Source organism: Xenopus tropicalis, chromosome 2 (assembly GCF_000004195.4).
Source record: "Xenopus tropicalis strain Nigerian chromosome 2, UCB_Xtro_10.0, whole genome shotgun sequence".
NCBI lineage: Eukaryota > Metazoa > Chordata > Amphibia > Anura > Pipidae > Xenopus > Xenopus tropicalis.
In genome coordinates this window covers 132,576,245-132,597,226 of record NC_030678.2, presented here as the reverse complement: position 1 = coordinate 132,597,226, position 20,982 = coordinate 132,576,245, and the positions used below count along the sequence as shown (strand labels likewise).

At 35.8% G+C, this 20,982-nt stretch overlaps 1 protein-coding gene across 3 annotated transcripts in view; it reads left to right on the top strand.

The window, feature by feature from the left end:
* Nucleotides 1-20,982, top strand: part of vwa8 (von Willebrand factor A domain containing 8) — a 196,901-nt gene that overhangs the window by 33,836 nt on the left and 142,083 nt on the right. For all 3 annotated transcript variants that reach the window (XM_012957744.3, XM_031897124.1, XM_031897122.1), the window contains exons 4-6: nt 5,432-5,562; nt 7,533-7,643; nt 16,152-16,319. In XM_012957744.3, coding sequence (XP_012813198.2) covers nt 5,432-5,562; nt 7,533-7,643; nt 16,152-16,319 — 410 coding nt within the window. The remainder of the gene's footprint in view (nt 1-5,431; nt 5,563-7,532; nt 7,644-16,151; nt 16,320-20,982) is intronic.

Below are 20,982 nucleotides of genomic sequence, written 5' to 3'. Positions count from 1 at the left end.
TTTCATTTCCTATCATAAGAAGCATAGGCAGAGGGTGACTTTTTTGTTTGGGGAGGCTAAAGATGGGCCATACACAGACTGACCTAAAGCTAATGTGAGACTTAGTGGATTCGCTGCTGGTATAAAAAATTAACCTCCCAACTACCTCTTGCCATTCCCACTTACTTCCAAGGATTCTGTACAAAAGTGCAGGTGCAGTTTTTTTTTACCCTAAAATGCTTAGGATGTAAAAGTATTCATATGTGCACTTCTGTGAGGGGATCTGCAAACATTTGTGTTTGCGATCAGTTAGCTTAAAGGGGTAGTTCACCTTTAAATTCACTTTTAATATAATGTAGACTGATATTCTGAGACAATTTACAATTGGTCCTCTTTTATTTTTAATGGTTTTTCAGTTATTTAGCTTTTTGTTCAGCAGCTCTTTATTTGGTAATTTAGCAGCTATCTGGTTGCTAGGGTCTTATTTACTCTAGCAACCTGGTAGTGGTTTAAACAAGAGATGGGAATATGAATAGTTAAGGGGCCTGCATGGAAAAATAAGTAATAAAAAATTATAATAATATTAAAATTGTAGCCTCGCAGAGCAATGATTTTTGGCCCCCATTTGAAATCTGGAAAGAGGCAGAAGAGAAAGGCAAATTATTCAAAAAAATTAATCAGGAAGACCAATTGCAAAGTTGCTAGGAATAGGCCATTTTATAACATACTAAAAGTTAACTTAAAAGTGAACCACCCCTTTGGATGTGTTTACGTTAGTTTTATAGCAAGAAAGGCAGTGAGTACTGACACCCCAGGCACATTATATACAGTAAGACACAGTCTGTATTTACAAAACCAGCACATTATATACAGTGAGAAGCAGTAGGTACTGTTGGCAGATATTCAGGCCCTGGCACTATTACACTGGCACGGATACACAACATTGGCCCCACTGTAACTAACTAGAAATGAACACAACAATGACAAAAAAAAAATAGTAAGTGCAAAAAACAACAACAACAAATATATAAAAGCACAATGAACTTTTTCAGGTGGAAAGAGTTAACTTACCCTCCATCTGTTAGGACAGGTGATAGATTATAAATTATTATAGATGTCAGGTCAGGCAAAAAACAATTTAATGTCAGCTAGTGATTCAGCCTTTAGAACTGTATAGTACCTGTGGGAATGGGATGAAATCTGCAGCAAAAGATGAGAGTTAGTTCTCAGGTAAAGTTTACAGTCTGTAGATTCTTCTTTTCAGTCTTCATTTCTGCACTGCCTTCAGTTTGTAATATCCCCCGAGCCCTGTCTGCATCTGTGCTTTGATTGGTCAATTTTACGTTCTGTCAAGAAAGCTGTGCTCTGATTGGAAAATCCACAAGAAGAAAGATCCGATCAGAGCACAGCAGAACGGGCTTGCAGGAACAGATTTCCAGGACAGTGCAGAAACGGAGTGAGCGGTTTTTTTTTTTTTGTTTTTTAATGTGCCAAGCAGGTTTGGGGAGGCTTAGCCTCCCCTAGCCTTAATGAAAATCCGCCTATGATACATAGTCAAATGGGATCGCGGACTGTAAGCAATTGCCATTTAAGTGCGTAGAGCTAAATAGGGCCACATATGTTGCTTCCCATATCTCCATATAATCTTTACAAGAATATTATTGTATCACCAAAAACACATGCACTGCTATTTTTTTTTATAATACTACCTTGGGTTGAATTTAACTGATTGTGTTGGATCATTGGGGTGTACACAATGTCTTTGGAGTGGGTTGGGAGTTCCATTAGGTGACTTCCTGGGATGGAGATATAATTTCTCTTCAATCACACGTGAGAAGGATGGATGGGTAACTCTAGTTTGAAGGGCTTGTAAGCCCAGCCATGATGCTGTCCCACTGTTTTGCTGTAGAAGTTATCAAAAAACATAATTATATTATATTAGATATAAAATTCACCAATGAGAATTCTACTGATTAAATACCTCATTATAGGTGCAATAGAAGTGACCAAATAAAACACAGATTCCCTGCGCTATGTTGGGAATCTTGCTGTTATCTTACATTTAGGGGCACATTCATCAAATCACATGTTTGAATCCCGAAATGGGTAAAATTCGAATTGGATACTATAATGTATGATGATCGCAAATATCACGTAAATGCTTACGAAAAAATCGCAATAGTCACGATAATATCGTATTGGCGCTCCAAAAGTCACAAAATTTTCGTACCGAACGATTGTAAACAGCGGGAAAACATTTCCAACTTTGATCCTTCTGTGCACGATTTTGGAAGCCTCCCATAGGAATCAATGGCTCCAACCTGGCCCAAGGAAAGTCACGATAACGAAACTTGAATGAATCCGAAACTTTCATACTCGGCGTGACAATACGATTTTGTCGCACAAATTTTGTCGCAAGGTACGAAATTGTCGCAGAAAAAATGCTCTGAGCGTTCTTACACGTTCGTTTAGAAAAAGTTTTATTGTGCAGTATTCCTTTAAGAATACACACCCTGATATTTCTGGACTACAGCTCCCAGCATGCCATAACCTTATTATATGTTAAATTATTCTGGGATTTGTAGTCCAGTAACAGCTGAGTAAAGTTTGGTTGAGCAGTGCAGGGCACTAGGGTTTAGTACCCCTTTAAGGCTTCAAACTTTAGCGTGGGTCTCCATGAGTGATAAGCTTGCCAGTATGAGTGTTAGATAAGTGGTAAGTTTGGTAAGTGCTTCAGTAACACAAGATAGTGAGGGTTTGTGAGCTTGACAAACCAAAACCCCAACAAGGTGTAAAAATGATCTTTAGAATTCTTTTTTTCATTAAAAATGAGCAGGGTTTTATCTTGCTATATGCCAGCACACCACTTCCTCAGACATTGATGAAATTTAACCTGTAGCCTAATAGAGCAGACATACTGTATCTTCAGGGCATTTGACTGCAGGTGTGGTTCCACCATGACCTCATTGTCCCTGGATGCAGAGCGTCACAGATGATGAAAGATAGTGTCAGGAAATTTGGACTAGTTGCAGGAATTATGGTTGCCACACAGTTATAAGCACTATTTCCCTGCACTTCAAAATTAGCAACATTTTTTTTAGTAAAATTTCCTAAAGGGATCAGTTTTGAGAATGAAATTGTGAAGTGCAAGTTAAGATTTTCTTATGTCTTTTAATGTTTTGTCAAAAAAAATTAATGGGATCCATTTAAAAATGTTATATTGCATAGGGCTAAAATACTGGATTCTAAAATTTTACATTTTGTGATTTATAAATCTTTTTTAATAGTATGTAATGTTTAACTGATTCATAAACAGTGCCCCTACAGGTGATGCCTGTGTATAAATCATATTCAACAGGTACATCTGTGGGATTGTCTGGGGTGCTGAGAGCAGTTTTTTGTGCTGTATTTTAAAGCCTTATTTAAAAGAAAAAACTAATAAGAATGAAATTATTTTATTGTAGGGCAATTTAATGTACATTGTATCTACGTAACAGAATAAAGTTAGATAGTATTGAAAGTTTGAACTGTGCCTTAAATAGAAACAAATCCATTGGTTGCCTGCTTGTGTCATACTTACTGCAATTATCACATATAATAAACATCACCTTTATTGCTAAAATAATCCTAAGAATACGATCACATGTATTTCTTTGTTTTTCAGCTCTATTCTGCTTATTGTTCTATATTAAAAAATTTTTTGATTTGAACCCTTATCTTTTTACTACTAACAGCATACATATATTAGACTGCCTTTATTATTCTATTGTTATTGTTCCATTTGCTAAAAGACATTAAGCAATGTTAGTCAAAACATTGCATCTAAATTTATAAAGGAAGTGGCAATTGGTTTGCTTAAGCCACATGGGCTTTGTTTCTAGGTCATAAGGATTAGACTACATAATGCCATAGGGTAGTAATGAGTTGTGTGTTATGAGCCATTTCTGCAACTGTGCAAACATCTACATTTCTGCACTCTATTGATATCAATTTTTAACTAGTGCTATATGTCAACATCCTAAAAATATGTATTACAGATTAAACGGTTTTATATCATGGGTCTTAAGCAACCAGCCCCTCAGCTATTGTGAACAACAATTCTCAGAACGCAAAAAAAAGTTGTATTTTTTTTAACAAGCCCAACTTGTAGAGGTAATATTCTAATATAGGGAATTTTTAAAGCTTTAGTAATAAAGCATACATATCATAGCAAGCACTTTCTGTGACCACAAAGATTATTTATTGTAAGCAATGCACTCCCACACACCATAATTTTTGTCAGTGGCAAGGGACTGATGCTCATATGACTCCATACTCTTTCACAAAATATTCTTATTCCTTACACTTGTATACCTTACAGAGCACATCAGCTTTTATAATGGATGTCTTCTACCAGCATTGCATGGTATGATTACTGTTAAAGGAACAGTAACACTAAAAAATGAAAGAGCTTTAAAGTAATAAAAATATAATACTCTGTTGCCTTGCACTGGTAAAACTGGTGTGTTTGCTACAGTAACTCTACTATAATTTATATAATAAGCTGCTGTGTAGCCATGGGGGAAGCCATTCAAGCTGGAAAAAAGGAGAAAAGGCACAGGTTACATAGCAGATAACTGATAAGTTCTGTATAATACAATAGTGTTTTATCTGTTATCTGCTATGTGCCTGTGCCTTTTCTCCTTTGAATGGCTGCCTCAATGGCTACATAGCAGCTTATTTATATAAATTCTGAAGTAAACACACAACTTTTACCAGTGCAGGGCAGCAGCACATGATATTTTAGTTACTTTTATACACTTTCATTTTTTGGCGTTACTGTTCCTTTAAGTCCCCTGAGACAATAGCAGTTACTAGGGACAGATTTACTTATAGTGGTATTTTTGCCCCCTGTGATTTAGTTTTTTTGTGCTAAAACACAATTTTTTGTGTAAAAGAAAAAAAAAATACATTTTGTTTTACAATTTATTATGCGTCAAAACCACAAATACCAGAAATATACAATCTAACATGCAATCTAACAGCTGTCAAGGTAATATAAAAGTCATTGGGAGCTGTCCTAGGCAAATTATAACAGTCTTTATTTAATTCGTGGTTTTAAAGGTTTTCGTTTTTCTTTTCTCATTTTTAAGCACACAAAAATTCTTACGGAAATGAAAAATTTTAGGTTTTTGTGTTCTTTTTGTTTTTGTTCCAAATTTTAATTCATTTGTGCTTTATATTTGGATCTTTTAATAACCACTAGATGTTTGTGGTTTTAGTGGAAATTAGTTTATTCATGGTTTCAAAAACCTCTAATACCACTAAAATCAGAATGCTTCCATGTATTGTGATTTATCTGTGATTGAAAATGAAATTCAGTTTTTACTCTAAAACTCGCTATAAATTTGACCCTTTGTATCTGTATTTATTTGATGAATGTATTTAAAAATTTCACTGATTTTGCTTATAGTTCCTGATCCCTTAAGCCACGCTAATGTGCAACATCTAAGATGGATCATGCAAAAAGACCTCCTGGGACAAGATATTTTTCTCATTGGTCCTCCTGGGCCACTGAGAAGGTCCATTGCCATGCAATATTTGGTAAGCAGAGTCTCCTTTACTTTATAATTTAATTAATGATTAAATGTCATAAACAGAATGACTGATAGATTTTGTTATTATTTCTTCACTAAATGGATATATGCTTTGCCTATTTTTACCCATTCTTTGACAGTGAAAGTGTGTAAAATTATCGACACAATATAAGCAATTAAATACTAAATTAAAAATTAATATAGTCCATCAAGTTTTCATATAAATGTTTAGAAATGAAGAAAAAAGTTATCATCCTTTATGGCGTTAAAGGGGTTGCTCACCTTCTAAACACTATTTTTAGTTTAGATAGTACACTAGAAATAAATACTTTTTTCATTTGCTATCTAATTTTTGTTTTTAACCATTTTTATAATTTTAAAGTTTAAGCTTTACCATTACTTTCTCTGTTTTTTTGAGTCTGGCATTGCACTAATCCTGTTGCAGACTGTGAACTGTTACAACTTGCTACATTTATTACCATCTGTAGAATGTTAGCAATTCTTCTATCAGTTATTGTTAATGAAACAAAGGGATTATGCTCAGCAGGGCCAAAGGTAAGATATGTTTCAACTAATTAGAACACTCTACAGAGTTCATGACCCCCTCCCAGAGCTGCTTGAGGGAGAATATTTTATTAGAAAAATTATCAAAAATTAAAAAAGAGAGAATTTAAAAAAAGTATTTCTGCTGCAATCAACTGAACTGACAATAGTGTTCAGAATGTATGTATACATTTTTTTATATAGCACAACAGATGTATGTAGTGCTTTACAAGGCATTAACAGGTGAACAACCACATTTAAGTAACATTAAATTTAAATATTTTATCCTATCTGACAGTGTGCATTCTTATAAAATATATTCCTCTACATTTTCCCGTGTTATAGATGCAAATATAGATGTGCACTTGTGCAGTTGCAGTAGATTAACATCTTTGGATCCCTGTATAGCTCTTGGTATTATTTAACATAATGCCATTTTAGTGCAGTAGAGATCCAGTGCAAAGACTAATTCAGAGTACATGCATGTGAGAAATGTACCAGATACTTAAAATGGCTGGTATTAGATAACCACCTGCTCCCTATTGTGGGCAAAAGTAGTTCACTCTCATATGTTTGTTCAATCAAAGAAACCATTCTCTATTGCAGTGATTCCCAACCAGTGGCTCATGAGCAACATGTTGCTCACTACCCCTTTAATGTTGCTCCCAGTTGCCTGAAAGTAGGTGCCATTTTTAAATTGCAGGCTTGGAGGCAAGCACAGAGACACAGTTTTACTGCAAGCAGATCCTTCTCCAGTCCACATGGGGCTATCAAATAGCCAATCACAGTCCTTATTTGGTATCCCCAAAAACATTTTTCATGCTTGTCTGGCTCCTCAACACTTTTTTACATCTGAATGTGGCTAACAAGTAAAAAATTGGAGAAAAGTTGGGGATCTCTGCTCTATTGAGGTTTTGTAGCTATCTTTCTGTGGCTTATGTGAGGACATGTACTTTTTTTAAACCAACTCAACTCAGAGAGGAAGGCATGGAAGCAACATAAATTGGCGCTGTTATTCTCCAGTAAGATGTTTATAACCTGTCATTATTGTATCCATCAATAATTTTCTGGTTTATTTCTGGGAGCTCCAATGCTGGATGGTGCTGGAATCCCATGGAACATTTTAAGAAGGAGCATCTTAAATACATTGTCAGGCAAATCATTTATGAGCAGATCTGGAAGTTTGTCTTCATCCTAAACAATGTTTCTTTTACACTTTGAATTATGGTAAAAGACTTAAATGCTGACGTTAAATGTTTTTCACTAGATGTTGGTGGCAAAGGAGGCATTGATTACTGAATAAAGGGTTCACATAAGGTATAAATACATTTTAAAAAATGAAGTTGTATTTGTGCCTGAAACAATGGGTAGTTTACAAATCCTCAGTTTGCTGCTTAGTTTTGCACCCAGAAAACTCTTTATTACTCATTTCAGGAGCTGACTAAGCGTGAGGTGGAATACATTGCTCTTTCCCGAGACACAACTGAGTCTGATTTAAAACAGAGGAGAGAAATACGAGCAGGAACAGCTTTTTACATTGATCAGGCAAGTTGCTATCACGTCATATTGATCACACTTCTCTCAAATCCATTGCCTAATTTATTCACTGATGAAGCAGAGGTGCAGGTGTAAATTGGATTATGGTATATTGACTCAATATATTTGACTCAGATTTATAGTAACAATTAGTTTTCTTCTAGAGAGAAGGTCGTTACCAAACTATAATTAGAGTTCCACACCAATGAGTCAAATATATAAAAAATCAAAGTGCTAAAATTATAAATTGTATTTTGTTTGAATGATTATAACCTTTGTATACTTTTCAAAACACCTTATGTGTCTCATTTTACATAACACCTAATTCACCTCAACCGGGATCTATTGTCTTTTGCAGATATTCAGTCATTTTTGATATTTTTTTCTTTCAATTTGCTTCATCTATTGTAGCAAAGTTTTGCATTCAGGTTGAGCTCCCTTATACATAGATGTCACCAGGATTGGGTTGGAAACATGAAATTATGATGAGGAGTTTTAGGGTCGGGAAGCTCTAGAAGAGATGCAGAAGTGAATAAAAGTACTAGAGATTAGTGACTGGGAAAGGTAGAGATCAAGGAAGATCAAATACAGGAAGAAACACAATCCAGGAATCTATGGTGATCAGGGCCAGCAGCTGGGGGAATAGGAAGGTCATTGTGCTTTTATATGGTCATGAAGCTCCTTGGTGACTGAAAATATCCTTATATTTTACAAAAGGGGTACATTATTTACAATACATAGAATACATACACACAAACACATCTCTGTATTGAGTACTGAAACAAAATAAAGTTTAACTTAATCCCTAAGGGCTGTGACAGATGGTGAGAAAAGTCGCCGCGCAACAAATCTTCCTTGTCACGGGTGACTAATCTCCCTGATATGCCATCCCACCGGCTAGAATGTAAATCGCCGGTGGGATGGCATACGCGTTGCCGAAATTGCCGAAGTTTCCTCTCAAGGCAACTGTGGCGATTTTGCCATCCCACCAGCAATTTACATTCTAGCCGGTGATATGGCATATCAGGGAGATTTGTCTCCATCTGTCACAGCCCTAAATGGATAAGGGGTGAATGCCTCCTTCAAATCAGTTTTCATTGATGCTTATATACTTTATACTGTAATGGAATATAAAAGATTATTGCTAAATCTCTTTATCCCTTCAGTCAGACTAAACGTATGTTGAAATGTTTAACTAACTGATAGCTCATAGGCAATTTTAAAATACTTTATTCAGCAAAACACTAAAAATGAATACATAGTAAAATTCATAACAGGACAACCTCAATGTAAATATGAAATTAAAGAAACTGACCACAGGCTTTTTTTAGTGATACAATTTGGTTTTTCATAATTCTTGTTTTTTTTCCCTCCAACATTTCTCAGCAGACTGACTGTTGCTACTAGCAACTGCTACATTGCGATTTATTTTTAAACTTCATGTGTGCTTCATAAATATTGCAGAAAACTTGGTAACAATTTCACTCTTGGAAGCTTAGATTTTGCCACTATATATCTATATGTAGCTACTGTAATTCTGTCTGGCTATCTATATAACTAGCTATCTAGCCACCTATCACATTCACAAACTTCAAGCAATCCAACCCTCCAATATAACATTTCATATTCATGTCTGAATAAACTGCTATGTTTAATTAGGTTGTTATGGGAGCTACTTACATTTTTAAGCTTTTATATACACTTTTATTCAACATAAAAAATCACTGGTTTTATCATGTTTTATTCCTGTGATTCTTGCTATCAGATCCTATCTAAATCCCATTGTTTATCTTAGTGTAAGATAACATTTAGATTGTAAACTCAATGAGGCAGGGTCTACTTTTACTTGTCTCCTTAACACTTAGCACTTCATCTTCAATGTAACTGTACTTTGTTTATTATTGTATGGATCCCTCCTTATTCTCTATTAAAGCGGACCTGTCACCCTAAGAAATAACTCCAAATTATTTTCTATATTGTTAGTTGAGCAAAATAAACTTTACTTACTCTATATAAATAATATAAATCTTGTTTCCTTCTGTCTTGGAATTACTCAATCAAAGCAAGCAGGCAGGCACCATTTTGTGGACACTGTTATTAAGGCAAGCTTTGTATCATGCCAAAATCTTGTTTATGTGCCAGAATGGGGGACCAGATGCCCATGCCCATGCACTGGCTACACAGTTAGATGAGGAGGAAGGAGGGGAGAAGTGAGATGTGCAGTGACATCTAGGAAGTGCTGAATGGAAAGCTAAAGTTATTGTCTGCCCTGCCTCTATGCCTAAGGCATAGAGGTGTGGCAAGCAATATATGATTGACAGCTGTGATTTTTAAATGCCTTTATAATGGGTTTGGATGTGTTAATATAAAAATGACTTTGGGTTTCATGTTTAATTTGAACAGGACTTTTATTATACAGATTTTCATGTCTGGGTGACAGGTCCACTTTAAGGTATTGTTCTGCTGTGCAGTGCTGCATTCAAAAGTAGTATTTTATAAATATAAATATTTATACATATATTACAAAGTACCACTCTACACTAGTTCATTTTATGGACACTGGAGATAGTTAAATGTGATGTTGCCTAATTGAGAGATCTAGCTCCTACATCTTATGATTGATCATTTGTGAGGCCATACTCCAAATAATGCTTTTATGAACTGTGGCACCCATCACAGTTTGATCACCTCCACTTGTATCGCAGATGGAACACCAGTAACCACTATAGATAATGTTTAACTAACCTTTGCACCTTTGCAGAAGATAATCATTTAAAGACAAGGTACTTTAAATTCACATTACTGAGAATTGATCTACACCATGTAGTAGTAGTTTTGTTAGTCACAATACAGTACAGCTAGCTGTTTTTTTGCCGAAGATCAATGGCTGTTTGGGCTAAAGCAATAACTAAGAAATCATGTTCTTCAAGGGTTGAAAGTCATTATTACCTTTTAGCTAAATGCTTTGATGTATTGTATAAGATTTGTTGGATTAAATTACTGGATTATTCAACCTGTATGCTGTTAAAGTGTAAGCTTAAACAGCATACAACATAGAGGCTTCTGTGAACACAGTCATGTATTTGATGTGATTGCTTCAGTTAAAGCGAAAAAAATTAGATGTTCTCTAGGTAAGGGCTGGACAAATGTTCAGATTCTTAGAGTTTTAGTTAGCAATATTAGGAAGGCATCCCTGCCTACCCAAAATTATTCAATATATTCCTGTCTGTCCTTTTACTGTAGAAACAACACATCATCAGGAACAGTAACACCAAAAAACACCAAAAGTGTTTTAAAGTAATTAAAAAACAAGGTACTGTTGCCATGTAGAGGTAAAAGTTGTGCTGTTGCTTCAGGAAGATTGCTATAGATAATATATAATATAATAACTAGCTTTACTGATGTGTATTCTTGTGCAAATGAAGGTACCGTAATCATTTTTTTCCCCCAAGTATAAATATTTTTTATGCATTTATAAAATATCCAATCAAATTTGTTCCCAGTAAGTTTTGTGTGCTCATTTTGCTCATATTTGTGTTTTTTTGTTGTTTAAATTAATTAATTAACAATGGCCAGAACATTGTCTGATGTACAATTTACACCTGAATGTTAGTTTTAGTTCATTGCTATAAATGTTAATTTAATATGCAAACATTTGTCATAACACGACTAAAATCTGAATGTGTATGCCCATTCAGTTCATTAAGTGGCTTCCTCGTGAGCCTTAAAGTGATACTGACACCAGAAATTAAACCTTTTTTATAACATTGTCATAACATTGCCTTTGCATGCTATTTATAATTTTGCCATAAAAGTATTTGTCCAAGCTTTTACATTCCCTATCTGATCCCCCATGTCCCTCTATGAGGGGGCTGCCATATTTGTCCAGCAGGGGGCCGTTAGCATTAGGAGCTGAAACTTTCAGGCTGAGAAGGGACAGTCTTAATGTCTTTATTAAAGGAGAAGGAAACTCATTTTGGCATTTTACTGCCAATAGATTCACCACATTAGAGCCACCTAGAACACTATATTTATTCTGCAGAGAGCTTTATCATACCTGAGTTAAGAGCCCTAGACGCTTTCTCTGTTTGCTTACGATTGCAGCTGCCATTTTAGCTTGGTCTTTATAGCTTCCTGCTACAGCTCTAGCCGTTGTAGCTCAGATTATACATTCCTAAGGGTGGGGGGGAGTAAATGTTATGAATCCTTATGGGAGGGGGGAGCAGGAGAAGAGAGAGAGGAAATCCTGTGTTTCTATTGATAGAGGACTCAGTGCAGCTTTTCTGTGAGTGCTTATGGCTATATTTACATAGACCTTTCTGATAAAGCTTACTTAGTTTTTACCTTTCCTTTTCCTTTAAGGAGAAAAATCAACATACCTCTCTAAGTGGGTCGGATTTTTTTTCCCAATTAGATTAGCACTAAAAGTCGACCAAAAAAGGTTGTGACTTTTTCGAGATTTCAAGACAAAACTGCGACAATTCTGGACTTCATTTTATTAGTGCATGTAGTTATTCTTCTTATGATTTAAGGGTATTAATATGTGTCTTAATATGACATAAACTTTTTTTATACCACCATTAATGTGGGTATCACATGGATGTCGTTTGAAGTAAGTGTTGTTTAAAAAAAAAAAAAAAAAAGGGAGTTGTCAAAACTGACTTCCACTGCACTGGCTTAGTGAAAATGAAAGAGAGGACTTAATAAAGAAAGCCAGAAGATTGGTAGTTGAGTATCCGTGAGTAAGCTGTAACTTGTATATTAATTAAAGGAAATATCCCCTATTTTAGTAAATAATCAGCAGTGTGCAACTGAAATTGCAGAAAGACTGTTGGTAGAAGCAATGCATTACATAATCCCTGGATTAGCCCTCTGCATTTTAGCTGTGTAAGAGCAAATAAGAGCCTATTGGGGAGAAGGAGAATTAAGACAGTCTCACAATCCACTCAAGTAACTTTTTAAAGAAATGATGTTTAGCTTTCATCTATTTATCATACATACATAACTGGAATGTGCATACAATGTGCTACCTTTGGATCCTGACTTTTATTTAGGTTAGGGCTATCTTAGGCCCTGCTGCAGAAAAGATGTTCTTCTATGTATTCCCTGTCAAGTAAGCAGGTTAAAGTTTCCAGCGTTTACTTTATTGTTCTCTGACTCAGTGTTGGTTGTTATGCAGCCAATTATCTGTCCTGACTTAAGCACTAAGGTGTTCTGATTCTTGAGCACTTGAACACTTTCTAGCACCACTAACCTATATAAAGCCAATCTTTGCATTAATGTACTTCCTATTATAATGTCACAAACAGCCACCCAAATCCAAAAGGTTCATTTTTGCCTATAACTGCCTTTAAGTGATGACTTTGTTTAGGATCATGTATTACAAACACTGACTCTATTTTAGCTTAAGGAAGAGACCTCAGACTTTGGTCTTAAATGGAACCTCCTCTCAAAAACTGCTTTTTTTTTTTTGCAAAATGCACTTTGCAATATACACCATTAAAACATTTCAGAAATTTTGAAGTCATTTTAAAATGTCATTTAATTTGCTTTTTCCTTTCTGTTCTCTAAGTCTGACTCTTAAAACTGTATAACTGGAATCTGGTCTCCTACAGCTGGTTTGCAATATTCTTCCAGGAGTCAGAGCTTGGAGAATGTAAACAGTCAAAACTGCTTGTAATAACAATCATTTTTACAAATAACTTTAAAACCACTAAAAATGTGTCACTAATATGAACTAAAAATTTGTTTAACATTAAATTTTCTATAATTATGCAAAAAAGTTGAGGCGTGTCCAAGATGACGCTCTGAGCAGACGTGAACTTAGAGCTCTCCTCTGAACTGAATCCTGGGACACCAAACACACTAAATTGTACCCACAACATTTGTAGCTTGGGTGGACATAAGAACAAATTGCGTGGGGACAGCAAAATGGATCAATTCCTGCAAATACCTGCAAGCCATGGTATGACAAGCCCCACCACTTCAAGGCCTAGCATGCCTAAACCAAGAGGACCTCTTGGTTTATTTGGCAGACGCCGGTTCCTCTCTTAATATCCTAACCTAACAGAAATTATTACATGCTTTGGGAAATATTCAGCACTTTCAGTGAACTGGGGCAAATCCCCCCTACTCAGACGAGATCCTACACCACTACCATGCTTACCACAAGCAACCTCTATAGTGACAGTGGAGGAATTTCGATATCTAGGTATCCAGGTACACACAAACCTCTCTGTCTTTATGTCCCAAAGCCTAGACCCAAACATTACATCTCTAAGCAACACCCTACCTATTTGGTCAAAGCTTCCATTGACTCTGTGGGGAAAGATCAGCATTTTTAAAATGATGTACCTGCCCCAGTTTCATATCACCAAAGGTAATACCTAAATCCTTCTTCAAGGCACTCAATAAAGGTTGTCCTGGCGCAAACTGACCCCTCCTACAGAGACTGCCAGCAGTGATTTAACCCCTTTGCAAGCCTGGATACAGGTCCTGGCTCTGTACTCTGCGAAGCACCCCATCCTTACACCAAACTTGCCCCTATGGGTAAACTCGCTGCTTTCGCAATTTTATCAGTATAATGACTTTATATCCTTGCCCCACAATCAAATCAAACGCTTATGAGACATTTTCACATACAAGATGCTAAGGGAGAAAACGAAAGTACGAAAGCTATTTCAATTCAGATATTTTCAATTGAAATAAATTTTCTTGGTTTGGTTCATTAGGTATTAAGTGGATTTTGAAAAAGCATTGTGGTTAGTCCAGTTCCCCAAACCATTCGCTACACTATATACATTGCTTCTGCAAGCACCTGTCCCCATTTCAGTCAAATAGTGACAGGCTTTCTCAGATTTGAGTGAGGAGAGCTGGGAAGAAGCCACCAACAGAGAAGGGAAAAAAATCATGGGACACAACCCATAAGCTAGATTTTACAGATGTAGGACTGAAGGGGCAGACTTTATACATATGGCCTGGCAATGTCCAGCAGTAGCCCACTTTTGGAAGGAATACATAGTGACCCCTCAGGTAGGCTTCTTCTGGATAGTAGACAAATTAGTCACCCCTAATCAGGCTAGGCAACAATACAGGACTGAGGGACAACATATAGAATAATACCAATACACAATATTTGTACTCCTTACTGTGATTGAGCTGTAACAATGTATAGATGTATGTAACAAGGTAACTCACCTCACCAGCAATACACATCATTATCTTAGTACAGGTATAGGACCCATTATCCAGAATGCCCGGGACCAAGGGTATTCCGGATAAGGGGTCTTTCCGTAATTTGGATCTTCATACCTTAAAGTGATACTGACACAAAAAAATGACTTTTCAAAATAATAATGTGCATCAAAAGTTAGCTATAGGTCATGCTGACCATTTTTTGTTTAAACTTTTGCTTTTGCCAGTACCTTGAAGATTGATCCCGACTGTTTTACAGCCCGACTGCCACTTCTTTCCCTGTCTGTTATCTATCTCTTCACTGACATCACATGCCATAGGCAGACCTGCTTTTTTTTCCCCCCTTACTTCTAGGCAGTCCGTGCATTGCCTAAACAAGTGATCTGTTCCTCCTCACATCTGAACTGTGAGTTTGCTGTCTATTAATCAGGCTGTTTATTATCTGCTCGTGCCTGTGCGACCTGCGTTGTCTCCCCCGCACCGGCATACTTTAATGCCGGACACAGCCCAGAACAATGTCCTGCACGCTGCTCTGAGAAACCACAGCCTCTAACTCTTTGCTGTAAGAGGTCAATTTTGTGACCTGCTGTAGATATTTGACAGAAAAAAGTTTTGCTTTAAACACTAACCGACTTTTGCAGCACAAACATGGCGGCGCCCTCAGGCAGTTAAATAGGGGATAGTACAGGAAATATAAGTGTAATAGCCAAGTAGTTTTACACTGAAATGAGAAAGCTAATACAATAATATAGCAATGAGAGGTTTAAAAAGCAGTATGATTTTTGGTGTCAGTATCCCTTTAAGTCTATTAAAAAATCAATAAAACATTAATTAAACTCAATAAGATTATTTTCCAGTAAGGATTAATTATATCTTAGTTTGGATCAAATACAAAGCACTGTTTTATTTTTACAGAGAAAAAGGAAATCCATTTTTAAAATCTGAATTATTTGCTTATAATAGAGTCTATGGGAGATAGCCTTTCCGTAATTCGGAGCTTTCTGGATATCTGGTTTTCTGGATAAAGGATCCCATACCTGTATTTGCATCAAACAGTATATAAAGTAACTGTCTACCCCTTCCCAATGCACATTATATAATATATACCATCTACTATAGGTTCATGCATCCTTTTTTTTTTTACTTACTAGGTGTTAAATAAACCTTTATGTAAAATGTTGGAACTATAGAAAGCATATTTAATGAAAGCAACTTTTTGGGTGACACATCCAACCAGAGATGATGAAGATGATCTATCATTACATGGATAAATAGCTGATTAACGATTGTTTTAACCTTTGTTTTTTTGATGTTTCATTGAAGTGTGCAGTCCGGGCAGCAACAGAAGGAAGGATTTTGGTGCTAGAAGGTTTAGAGAAGGCTGAGAGAAATGTTCTACCCGTTTTAAATAATTTGCTGGAAAACAGAGAAATGCAGCTTGAGGATGGACGTTTCCTGATGTCTGCTGAACGTTATGATAAACTGCTTCAGGTAAATCCTAATCCTAAGTAACTGATACATTTTGTATCCTTATTATTTAAAACACTATTTTTCTTGCAAGATACCTGCAATATCCTTTTAAATATTTTACCAAAGTCAAATTTTTCCCACAAGTCACATTTTTTTCTCATATTTATAAAATTTTTTTACAAATGTTCCCAGTTATCGTTTTTTTCATTAGTTTTGTAAAAATACTTTCAACCTAGTTGAAATCTATGAGAAATTAGTGTAATTAAATTATTTTTTTGCATGTTATTTTACTCAGCAGAAAATGATAAGTAAAGAATGTGGTAAAATGAAATCCAGTTAATCTGCTTATATGTTTTTGGATTAACCAAATGAAACCAACACAGAAACCAGAAGAGTATACAAGATTTGCATAACAGCGTTGTATCAAAGTGGGTTTATTTTTCCAATTATCATAAATTTTACATTAAGTAGGGAAAGAGAACTCTGTAATAGGGCTGTGCCCATCAGATATGATACTGATATTTCAGAAATGGTGCAGAATTTTTAATTGATTATATTTTGTAAGTTTCTTATTAAATTACACACATTATTAATTTTTTGCGATGATGGTAATTCCTATTTATTGAACACTTTTCACCAGGACTAGTCCCAAATGAGTGTCAGTGCAACTACCAGGACTTAAGGTGCCCATACACCTACGGGTGGGCGATATCGGGAGAATCCAGGCCCTGGGGCCAAACGATCGAATAATAACGACGGGTATAGGAAAAGTCCGGACCGACAAGATTTTTTAACCTGCCCGATCGAGATCTGCCCAATTTCAGGCCAGATATCGGTCGGGCAGGCCCATCGGTAGTGCCCATAAACAGGCTGCTAAGCTGCCGAATAAGGGACCGATATCTGCAGCTATAATCGGCCCGTGTAGTTATTGGCCAAGCAAACATGTTGATTTCCTGCTTGCAACAATACTGATCTCTCTCTGACTCCAATTAATGCACACACTGAGCAAGTGTCCTGACTGTGAGGCACTTGCCCCTGTATGGCCTTCCATACTGGGTGTAGGAACCTGGTAGCATAGCTAGACAACACACGGGAACGTGGGGGCCTCTCCCACAGAACTGGATTGGTTCCCTTATATGGAATTTTGGTGTGGTCAAGGCAATGACACACACAAGGAGATTTGTTGCCTGCTTAAAAATTTGCTACCGCATGTGAAAAATCTCCCTGAAAATGCACATTGTAATTGGCGCAAGTAAATGATATTACTTGCGGCAACATTGCTTAATCGCAGGGTCATGTCTGCTTTCGAATTTCCCATGATTAAGCTGAATTGTCGCGAGTAATGTAGTTTACTTGCAGCAAAATAGCAAAATATTTTCTGGGAGATTTGTTGCCCACGGTAATGAATTTTTAACAAGGGTGACAAATCTTTCTGTGTGTTATTGCCTTATAAATATAATGTATTGAATTATCATCTTACCCAAACTGCCTTTGTGCTTGAGTGGTCTGGGATTAGTTTATACAGGTATGGGACCCGTTATCCAGAATGCTCGGGACCAAGGGTATTCCAGATAAGGGGTCTTTCTCTAATTTGGATCTCCTTACCTTAAGTCTATCTTAGTTGGGATCAATTACATGGTACTGTTTTATTACTACAGAGAAAAAGGAAATCGGTTTTAAAATTCTGAATTATTTGATTAAAATGGAGTCTATGGGAGATGGGTTTTCCGTAATTCGGAGCTTTCTGGATAATGGGTTTCCGGATAAGGGATCCCATACCTGTTTTAGATAATTGTTCTACCTTGGACTCCTATGTCTGTTTTGAGTGTGCCCAGTCACCTAGTTGTGACCCCTGTTCACTGCTGCTACTTTGCATGTAATTGCTCTCCATAATTGATGATGAGGTGTTTTACACTTTTATAACCCTGATGAGGTGCTGCAACAGGATCAAAACATTTGTTATTTTGATGCACTAAGAAACAAAATAAGTATTGTTAGCCCTTTACAAGTGATTTGTGCCACTGTTTTATTTACATATCTATAGTCCACAAGAGGAATGCTCCATTTTTTAAATAGTTCTTCAATGGGACTTAAATACAATTTTTTACTAGTAAAATAAGTACCAAAACAACAACATACAAATAAGTACAAATAACATAAGCACGAATAGAAGGTGCTGAAAAAAACAGTGACTAAAGAAAAGAAAAAAAGGCAAAAATCGCTTTTTTATAGGGCATAGCAAAGCAACAAGCACCCAAGCGGTTACCATAGTAACCCTTTGGTTTTAGGTGCATTTTTTTTTCCCACTGGGGGTGGGGGGTGGGGGGGGTTGGGTTAAGTAGCTGTGTTACCGCAACACACACTTTGGTTTTTTTTTCGCTGTCCCCATGGACAGTCACCTGTGAGTGACCGAAATGTTGGCTTTCTAATGATTTGATATAAATTTTATTTGGTTTAAATTTTTATTTAGGCACTCATATTTAGTGGAGGTACTGGGGCCTGGGTGCAATGTATTGCATTTCTAACGAAAGTTTCCCTAAGTGGAATTGTAACCTAATAAATGCTTGTTTGATTCTCCCATCCCTTATTTTATGTTTACTGTATTGATTATAGCACCTGGGCTTGCCTTCATTTTTAATTTGGAATTCACCACTACATATGCAGTAACACAGTGTGTGCATGTTTCTCTGTGGGTGTATATATATTATTTTTTTATAGATTTCATAGATTTTTCATAGATTAGATTTTTATAACGATTTTTTTTAACAATTAACCAGAGGGTCTAACAAAGACAAATACAGCAATATGACCATTTGGCAGTTGGATTAAGGAGTAAACATCTTTTTTGCATGATTTTGTTTTTTGCCATTTATTGTAGGCTGAAGTGTATTATTATGAATATAGGAAAGTTGACGCTAATGATGGTACCTTCACAAGGCTTCTCTGAAAGTGAACATGAACCATTATTAATGCTGTATGTTTTTCTTTTCATAAACCATTACAAACACCTAGTTTAAAGCAATAAAGCCTACCAATCATTTAGCTACTCTAAATCTAAATGGATTTGCACATTTAATGACTTTCAAAGTACCAGCAAGGACTCATTTTCGAAAATTAAAGGCAGATTTGATCTGATGGCCATCTGGAGCATAGAGGTAATTTTGTTACATAGGATTAATTACTTTTCCTAATACGCAGATAAATACACAGATACATTTATTCAATTACTTGAACAAGAGAAGCTTAGAATAGATCTTAATCTGTAGTCTCTTACACAAAAAAATTGTAATCAGTCACCTTAGATTTTTCACTTACAAAACCCATTTACCCTTTATTGATTAATGAGCAGGGACACACTTTTTCTTTTGTAACCTCATACGTCAAAAAAACATTTTATATTAAATCTAAAGAACTCATTATGATAGCCCTCTCCATTATACCCTGCATGGATCTGTACATATGTGTATAGTGCTGCAAAACAGTAGTATCAAAATATAAAAATATTATTACCCGCTGAAAAGGCTATGGCTATATTATAAAACAGTCTCCCAGTACTGGGTAAAAACTGCGTTAAAATAGTTAAAGGGCTCATGAAACCAGACAATTAAAGCACCCTAAAAGCATTTACATGTTATTTTCATATTTTATCTTTTGTAGAAATTATTTTATTTAACAAATATCTGTATCTGCATTATTTCCTAAAAAATACATGCTACAATAAAATCTTAAAAATGTATAGGATAGTAATAGCAGTCAAAAGCAGCAAATTTATGTAATTGCTGAAGGTAAAGAATATTGTAATATTGCAGAATATGGAACAATTATTTAAAAAAAAAAAAACAAAAATGGTGGAAGGGGTAGTCAGTAGCAAAAGGGTAGTGAACCCCTACCAATAACAATTAGTAGAGGTTGAGAAAACCAAATACTTAATACTAAATAGCACCAAGTGTTAAAAATCAAATTCAATAGTAATATTAGGGAGAAAGGGAAAGCGTATTAGGATTGTTAGGAATTGTGTTTATGTGCTACTATAATCCCAAATAAGGAGGTTAAAGCTATACAAAGCTAAACTGTTATGTAATAAAGTACATTATTTTAAAGGGGATGTTCACATTCAGACACCTGCCTCTTTGCTGTGATTGTGAATTCCAAGACTATAGGAAACAAAATTTAAATAATTTATATAGTATAACTTTTTGCTTAACTAACATGATAGAAAAGGATTTGTAATTATTTCCAAGGGTGACTGCCCCCTTTAACATAAACAAGATATGCCGTAAACAATGGAGAAGAAATATCTGCTATTTATATATAAACGTATTCAAAAATAACCATGTCCATCAATTTATATGAAGAATAGAGCTTTCTACTGCATTGTTCTCTACATGGTGAACCAGGTAGATATTTCTTTTTACTTAAAACTATATAGAGTGCCAAGTTAACTATTAGATTGTGTGTGTCAAAGCAGCATGCATTAATGGTTAATTATGCTTCCTTGCATAGGTAAAATACTGTGGGAAGAAAAGTGGTCTTTTAGTGTTACCTCTCCCAACCCTTTTAAAGGGGATGCCTTGTCGAGAGTAGACATTACATGAAAAATGCCCCCACCCTGACTCCATATTAGCTAATTTTGCATGTGAATGTTGACCATTTCAGAATTCCCTTTGGAATATTTGCAGAAGAT